General features: G+C 40.7%; 1 protein-coding gene across 1 annotated transcript; it reads left to right on the forward strand.

Annotated features, from left to right (window-relative positions):
• Window positions 1-1763: 1763 nt before the first annotated feature.
• On the forward strand, window positions 1764-7980 carry wipi2 (WD repeat domain, phosphoinositide interacting 2). The gene is made up of 12 exons (XM_067615795.1): window positions 1764-2009; window positions 2808-2890; window positions 3496-3665; window positions 3845-3941; window positions 4408-4505; window positions 4753-4845; window positions 4966-5036; window positions 5207-5320; window positions 5456-5620; window positions 6300-6407; window positions 6555-6652; window positions 7342-7980. Exons 1-12 carry the CDS (start codon window positions 1936-1938, stop codon window positions 7452-7454), a joined length of 1284 nt encoding a protein of 427 aa, XP_067471896.1. The 5' UTR covers window positions 1764-1935; the 3' UTR covers window positions 7455-7980.
• Window positions 7981-8666: the final 686 nt, after the last annotated feature.

Genomic DNA, 8666 nt, shown 5'->3' on the forward strand with positions numbered 1-8666 from the left:
TCACTGTGCTGATAGAGTTCATGTTGTTAACCAGCAATGAGCAATTTGCATCAGTCACGATCACACTCTGACATGCTCAGACTCACACCAGAATGTGAAATGAAACTAATACACTCCAGACAAAAACTGTGACTCACACCCCAAATTACACTCCAGTAAATGCATCAGATCACTCATGGTTTCCTTCTCATCCCACGCCTCAGACCTTGTTTTGACACTCATATTAAAGACAAGAAGAAACCCAAGCCATTCACAAATCTGCTGATCTGACCTTCTGTATAAATGAGTAGGGTGAGTTCACAAAAGCTGAAATAATTGTAAACAAATGGAATTATCCATCTACGTTAGTTCATTTCTGTAAATACTCCGTCTATACACTAAATATTCTAGTAATAGACATAAAATGTACAAACAACAATGCAAAAACAATAGAGGCAATAGAGTACTTTTATAATACTAATATTTTAATGAGGTTTAGAGTCAAATTATCTCACTGACTGGCAATGCTTTGAGCAAGACTATGTCGCTTTTGCTGAACAGCGGCCACTGCAGTCACAAGTGATAGTTGCAGGTTAATGGTAAAAGCTAAAACATACTGGATCAGTATCATCAAGTCAGTGAATTGAATCAGTAATGTCTGTTACACAATAATTTCAATAAAGTTAGCTAACATTAGCCATCATGAGCTACTGGTCATACCAGACCAAGTAAGGCGGAAGCAGCAAAACCCCTATTAGAGAAAGGCTGAGTTTATTAGTTATAAATTAAACATTTCATTCACAACAGCAGGAATGTGGCACTACATGCTCTACCATGTCTCCTTTTATATTGTCGCTCAGAAAACAGTTAGACATGGTACATTACACTGACTAAAACATGTAAGATTCATGCTTGCTGATTCATGTCAAAGTTACTATTTTACTGCTTTATTCACATATTTATTCACACATTTAACAAGCACGGTTAGAATCAGGGAATGTAACAGCAACATCCACAAAATAAATCACTTAAAAGTGTCATTTCCTATTAATACCAGAAAATGATAAATAAGATACAAGGAGAACATTTTATAGGCATCAAGATATCAGGTAATGTCGTAAGACACTTTGAAATGGACTCAAAATATAATTTTTTCAAATTCATAATAAACTCGACATAGCCTAGTTGTTTTCTTTTTGATTTTTTTGATCAAACGTGGAAATATTTTCAAATTTTAAAGAAGTTTGACAAATTGCATGGGACAATCTGGATGAAACATTATTTTTTTATTATTTTTTTTTATTCATTCTGTCAAGCACTTTGCAACTTTGTGAAGAAAAGTAAAGTGCTTTATAAATAATGTTTATTAATATTTATTATTATGATGACTTTTGGCTGAAGTCAAGAGGAGGTAGGAGCTGGCCTGTATTATCCGTGATATCTTGGATAAATACACTATTTAACATGCCATTCAGAGCTGAATGTGTAGGATCAATATTATCTCGTCTGTTTGGTTTAGATGTTATTTGCACATATTGACGGATGGTGGCGCTGGTACACCACATGTAGAGAAGTTACTGTACAGCCAAGTGTTTCCAGGAGAGCCGTATTTAATCCGGCTTTATCTCTCTCGTGGAGCCGAGATATGAAAAATGAAAATACCACTCACAGTAAAATCAGATAGTCATCACATTTTGTTTATTATCATCAGGACTGCGCACTTAGAAAAGAAATGTGTCCTGGCTCTTTAAAGGTGCCCGCACGCTGCGTGATCAACGCATGCGCAGAACAGTGAAGCAACAGCCCCAATGAAAAACAACAACAATCACTACAGCAGAGCGAAGAAAGCGCGATGGCTCCGTGAAGCTCAACACTTTACCACCTTGTCACAGTTCTAATCTCAGCCCGACTGCTGCTGTTTCTACCGGAGCTTTTTAAGTCGATGGTGCCGAGCTCATGAACTTGGCCAGTCAAAGCGGGGACGCCGGCGGAAGCCAGCTCCTCTTCGCCAACTTTAACCAGGACAACACGTAAGGCAGGGCCGGGGGACGGTGTTTGGGGATCCGATGGCCCGGGCTGTCAAGCTAGCTGACGTTAGACATGTCCGGAGGCCCCAAAGGGTGACAGGGCTCCAAGTGATGTAGCCTGTATGCCGTGTTTTAGGTTTAAAATGGTTGCCAATACACGTTGAGTTTAGCTAGCTAATTAAAATGTCCGCATATGTTTAATTTCACTGGTCACTAGCATAACGTTAGCTTTGTAGCTACCATGATGCTGTGTGGTCCGAGGCTAACTTTAGCCACACATGTAGGTTTAGTGTCATGTAACTTCTGAGGGGGGCTGAGGTGAAATTTGTTGTGATTATTAGCTGCAGATAGACGTAGCGTTAGCTGTAATGTTTCCTTTGCAGTCCTCTGTCAGTTTTTATTAAAGACTGGCGTTACAGTTGTTTGATAACGCTGAGAAAATGTCAAACTGGGTCACTGCTTGTCTTTTTACACAGACTGTAGCAACACATGTACATATATCACTGTTAGACACGGAGGAGTATTCTGCTAAATTAGCTGGTGACTGCCCTAAACCACACAGGCCTGTTCCTGTTGCAAAACGGCAGCAGTCGTGTGACCACTGCCACAGTCTGACTAGTACATTTGGTGACAGAGAAATCAGCATGCCGATCCCTCGAGTGTCCAGTTTGACACGGCTGTGCTAGCTGAGTAATGATAGTGTGGTTTATCGGTAGTCGGTGAGTTTGGGTGTAATAATCTTGCTGATGCAATGATTGATCAAAGCTGCTGCTGTTGTGTCTATTTCTGTCATTTCTAAAGGTCCTTAGCTGTTGGCACCAAATCAGGATACAAGTTTTTCTCCCTGTCCTCTGTGGACAAATTGGAGCAGATATATGAATGTAGTAAGTATCGTATTTTTAATGTGCTCTATCCTCTTGTGTGTAAATGATCTTCATTTAGTCAGTGAGCAGATATATAATAGTATATGCAGTGGATTTTAAGGTTACTTGGTCTGTAATAACAGTATCATATATTCTGTGTATGCTGTCTAGACAGGAAACAGTCACTGCACCATTAGAGCGTTGCTGTTAGGTTAAATATTAATAAAGATTGTCAGCACTTTCTCTGACCAATAACGGTCTTACTTCCACATCAAGCTTCCTCCTCATTATTGGATCTGCATACAATATAGTATGATATCTGAAGCATCTTTGTTATGCATCCACTTCCATGTATGGTGAGCTAACCTGTACCTTTTTTGATAATCCTGTTAGATTTGAATGGCCAATGCAAAGCAGGTAGAAGTTGTATTGTCATTGAAACAGCTTTCTCCTTAAATATGGTTATTGTGTGATGTTTTCATTTGCACCATTTCACACCCTTAACTGTTTAAAATTACCTTATTCTTTCATCTAATAAAAGATGAGAGGATGCCACTGAGCTGACTGAAAGCTGTGAAGTGTTGACTCGTGTGTGTGTGTGTGTATGTGTGTGTCTGTCCCTGCAGCGGACACGGAGGATGTGTGTATTGTGGAGCGTCTGTTCTCCAGCAGCCTGGTGGCCATCGTCAGCCTGAAGGCCCCCAGGAAGCTCAAAGTCTGTCACTTCAAGAAGGGAACTGAGATCTGCAACTACTCCTATTCCAACACCATACTGGCTGTCAAACTCAACAGACAGGTAGGAAAAGGGTCTGTCAGACCTTGTCTCACACATTTTCATTTGAAATACGCTACACAGTCACATGTTCATGAAACAACCGAAGACCTGTTTATCTTTTGCAAACGTCTTATTTTCGTTTGCCTTTTGACAGTGATGTTTTTGGTGTTTTGTTTTGGGTTTTTTTTGTTCCTCTACAGAGGCTGATAGTGTGTCTGGAGGAGTCGCTGTACATTCACAACATCCGAGACATGAAAGTGCTGCACACTATCAGAGAGACTCCACCCAACCCGTCAGGTGAGTCGGAAGAATGACAGTTTCTACACACATCATCCGCACTAAAAGATCAAATCAAGTCATTATGAAACATATAATTACAGGCTAAAGGAGAACACATGAAAATACTGTTCCTATGCAGTATATGTGTTCATAGTGAAACCAGGAAATTTTCCATTGGTTTTTAAGGATTTTGGTTTCTCTTTCACTTTTATCAGTTTATTTGAAGCTATCAATGGTGTTTTCCAGCGTGTTCACTATTATCATCAATCTTTTTGCTGTTACCCTGAAGACTGAAAATGTTCACTAGAACTATCATACATAATCAGTTTATTGCAGTCTTACATACTTGAATCATTATTTCAGTTTAATTTATTGTCAAGTTCAGATGAGTTGGCCTATTATAATACTTTTTTTTTTTCTTTCTTTCTTTCTTTCTATGACATTCCTCATTAATAATTTTGTGTTTGTGCACATATGTCTCCAGGACTGTGTGCCCTCTCCATCAGCAATGATAACTGTTACCTGGCGTACCCGGGCAGTGCCACAATAGGAGAAGTCCAGGTGTTTGACACAGTCAACCTGGTAGGTGAACACAAACACAGTAAAGCCTTCTGCCCTACGATATATTTCTTTAATAAAGCCTTTATATTGAAACTTTCTGTTCATTGTATGTCACTGTAGAAAAGAGCAAAAGCTAAAGTGAGTAAATTGTACTGTGTGACTCTGTCCTCACTATTCTGGCGATGTTTTCTATCATCATTTGTAGCTGATGCTCATTATTTTTTCTCTATCTGAAGAAGCACATCTCTAACTTGTATGTGTTTTCCAGCGAGCAGCTAATATGATTCCAGCCCACGACAGCCCATTAGCGGCTCTGGCTTTTGATGCCAGTGGAACCAAACTGGCCACAGCCTCAGAGAAGGTGGGACTAGTTACTATGATCTTGTCTTCATGCCCCAGTAAATACAGATCCGTCTTCTTGTTCCCCCTTCAACTGTTGTGATCCTCTGTGTGTTATCTTATGTCTTTCACTTCCTTTCAGGGCACAGTCATCCGTGTCTTCTCAATTCCAGAGGGACAGAAGCTCTTTGAGTTTCGGCGAGGAGTCAAGAGGTAGAGGATTTGAAGATTGGATTTTTCAGAAATGAAAGCTCTTTCACCTTGATGGACAAGCCTACATCATAAATGAAGTAGTGATTCTGTGTCTGTGCACCTGTTTATATGAATATTTGAGTTCACCTGCTTCCCTGCGCATGTTTTTTTTTTTTTCTGTTCTCTTCTAGGTGTGTGAGCATCTGTTCGTTGGCGTTCAGTATGGAAGGCCTTTACCTGTCGGCCTCCAGCAACACAGAGACGGTCCACATCTTCAAATTAGAGACGCAGAAGGAGAAGTATGTGTACGTATCTTTCCGTTTCCGTCCTAATATGTCAGTTTTTAAAAGTCTTCTGAGGCAGCTGGGCTGGGATCCCCCACCCATTTACCACAAACTTCAAACTTTTCTGTGTGTGTTTGTGTGTGTGTGTGTGTGTAGGCCGGCAGAGGAGCCCACCACATGGGGAGGGTACCTGGGCAAGGTCCTGATGGCATCCACCACCTACCTGCCTTCCCAGGTGACAGAAATGTTCACCCAGGGTCGAGCCTTCGCTACCGTACGCCTGCCCTTCTGTGGACATAAGAACATCTGCGCCTTAGCTGTGTGAGTAGACACAAAATACTTTTTTAACTTTGTGTCTGAAACTGGGTAAAATAATTTATAGATCCAGGAAATACCAGAAAGAATTGCAAAGAATTGAAAGTGAAATAGGTAAAAATTCATGACTCCATGCAAGTCTTCTCTCTGGGTCAGATTTACATACATAGAAAAGTCATGTAAATTCGTGTTGTGCCTTCTATTCAGTCTGCATTGTTCGTGTAATTAGCATTTGATTCATTCTAATTTAGTCATTTATAAAAGTACTTGGTACAGTAGTTTTTTCCAACTGTTGCTTTGTTTGCCATGATGATTTTTCACAGTGACACATAAGTCAAACAGGGCATTCAACACTGTGTCTGTTTATGGTGTTTACTGATGCTGACTCACTATAGCTGTGCACGCTGACTACCGTTTTTGCTCCTTATTACAAAGAATCCTCTGTTGCTGCTTCTGTAAAATGTGAATCACTTCACATCTGAGAAGGTGCTTAATATACAATTTTTCCTGAACTTGGAGGAGTGTTAATAACAGTTGTGTTACGATTAATAAGATGCTTCAGAACATTACTAAAGCCAAAGAGAACTGTGATCCAAGTGAATAAATGTTTAGTAATCATCAAATGAGGTAAATATTGTAGTTTTGAATTCTATGTTGTTGTTGTTTTTTTATTGCTTCAAATTAGCATTCAGAAGATTCCCAGGTTGTTGGTAGCAGCAGCCGATGGCTACCTGTATCTGTACAACCTGGATCCACAAGAAGGAGGGGAATGCACACTTATGAAGCAGCACAGGTAACACACACACACACACACACACACATACTGAGTAAATACAGAGTGAATGTGACAGATGTAGAGTGGGGATACACAGATATCTGACACCATTATCTGATATTTATACTGAATCTTTGTTGCTTTTGTTGCTGTCATTGACCTCAGATTAGATGGCAGTGCTGAACCACCCAATGAGATCCTTGAGCAGGGGTCACATGATCGCCCTCTTGTGGCCCAAACCTACAGTGCCGCTGTCACTAAAGGTATGTCTCACAAATATTGATGTGTTCATGAGCGTATCTGGTTGCACATTATTTTAAATTTCTAATATTTCTTAGGAAGTGTAATTTGGTACTTATTACTGGGAAAATAGAGACAAAATTCTGGGAATCTTGCTTACGTGACCTTATTTGAGTTCAGTTAGTTGTGTTGACTTTATAAGAAATTGATGTTTTTCCAAAGACTTTCCTTGAAAGAACAGCTCCTTTTACAATCTCAAAATAAATATTCCTTCATCAGTCATTTATTATTGGTAGCTTTATTCCTCATATATGTTGAATTGTATACCTGCCTGTAGACAAATGTCAGATTTTTACATGTAAAGCTGATTAGCTGTAGACCAACTAAAGGACCCAACAGAACACTGTCACTATTGTGTTGATATTTGGTACCAAATAATATCAAGTTCTTTACAGAAAACTTATCTGGAAATGATTAGGAAATTACTGACACATAAAATAAAGTGTTACCATGTTTCTTTGTCTTCATGGTGAAATAGAAATTAATTGATAAATGCTTTCATACTCAAATAAGTACAGCAAGCGAAAAAGCTCAAATTTCAGGTCATCATCAACCATCAAGTTGCAGTAATCTCAGGCTCTTTATTACAGAATGTAAGTTATATACAAAGTTGCTTGTTTCAGTGTTTGACCTTTGAACTCTTGTTCCCTAGGTTACTGCGAAGAGCAGGGCGCCGTGGGAGGGGCGGGGCTAGAAGATGACCTCAACGACTTACGTTTAGAGGAAGAGAACGAGCAGCCACCACTCATCCTTGAAACTGACTGACTTAACGGACGGCTGTACCCACCAATCAGAGGGCTCCTCTGGTGCTGCTATGAACATGTGACACAAGGGGGGCAGGGGCAGGATCAGAGCCTGTGGGGGGGTGGGGTGGGGGGGGGATTGTGGGTTTAAATGCTTAAAGCGCTCAAGAGCCTGTCTGTCTGTGCGTTTGTCTGTTCACACTCATGTCTAATTTTTCTCCCTCCCTCCTTCCTTCGTTCCCTTTTCCCTCAGTTTCGCCTGCGCAGGCCAAACTGAAGCTTTGCATGTACATGTGCCAACCGCTAAAAACATGCTCCAATGTGAAGATGAGTATCTGTGAGTGTGCGTGTTGGACGTTTTGATCAAAAAAATGTAGCTGTGTCTCCACTGAAGACACACACACACAGACGCAGGCACTGTGTTAAAATGAAAGTGAAGACGATTGTGTAAGTGCCTCTCTGCCCCAGCGTCATGGTTTCTTCTGTTCGAGAGGGGGATCTCTTTGCATTGGCTTAATAAAAATCTATTTTCAGTTGTCGGATCTTAATCGAGGGTGTGTACTATCTTTTCTGACCCTTTCCTCTGTCACATGCAGTCACACACTGTCTGGCACTGACCTGATCGGTGCTCTCGCTCAAGTTTACCCTCAAAAGAATGATTTGGAAGCTTTTGGCATGAGGCAGAGGTGTTTGCGAATAAGAGTGTGTGTTTGTGCTTAGAACTCATTTGTGTGTGTGTGTGTGCGCGTGTGTGCGCGTGTGTGCTGGGCATGTACATTGGCAAAACATCAAGTAATTAGCCTACATTTGTCCCTGCTCACTTTTACCTCATCGAAAGAGGCTCAGTGGACCTTCCCGCCCTCTCCCCCCTCCTCAGGCCTGCAGTCATTGGTTGATTTTAAACTCTGATATTGATGATCTTTTTTTAAATCTACGTAACCAATCATAACCAATGATGTGTCATGCGTAAGAAAACATGCATGGTGTTGTTGAAGTGGTACTGTGTCCATACATCGAAGACATTTGGGAGGTGGCGATCAGTTCAAGTCAGACAGCAGATCAGTTGAGAAAGGCAGGAAGCTGCAAGTGATGCGCCGTCAGCGACAGTCTCCTCCTACTGTATCTCTACTCTGTACATAACTAGGTGTGGCAAGATAATACTGTACCATATTACCAGGTTATGACCATGGCTTCTACTCTCGATGGGATAGTGGGTGTTATAATTTGATTGATA

Source organism: Thunnus thynnus, chromosome 17 (genome assembly GCF_963924715.1).
Source record: "Thunnus thynnus chromosome 17, fThuThy2.1, whole genome shotgun sequence".
Classification (NCBI taxonomy): Eukaryota; Metazoa; Chordata; class Actinopteri; order Scombriformes; family Scombridae; genus Thunnus; species Thunnus thynnus.

Bases quoted from the DNA above. Each gene is read 5' to 3' on its own strand.
- wipi2 (XM_067615795.1), top strand. From the start codon at position 1,936: ATGAACTTGGCCAGTCAAAGCGGGGACGCCGGCGGAAGCCAGCTCCTC. The intron at 4,846-4,965 runs GTGGGACTAGTT...ACTTCCTTTCAG, and splicing joins TGGCCACAGCCTCAGAGAAG to GGCACAGTCATCCGTGTCTT. The intron at 6,408-6,554 runs GTAACACACACA...CATTGACCTCAG, and splicing joins ACACTTATGAAGCAGCACAG to ATTAGATGGCAGTGCTGAAC.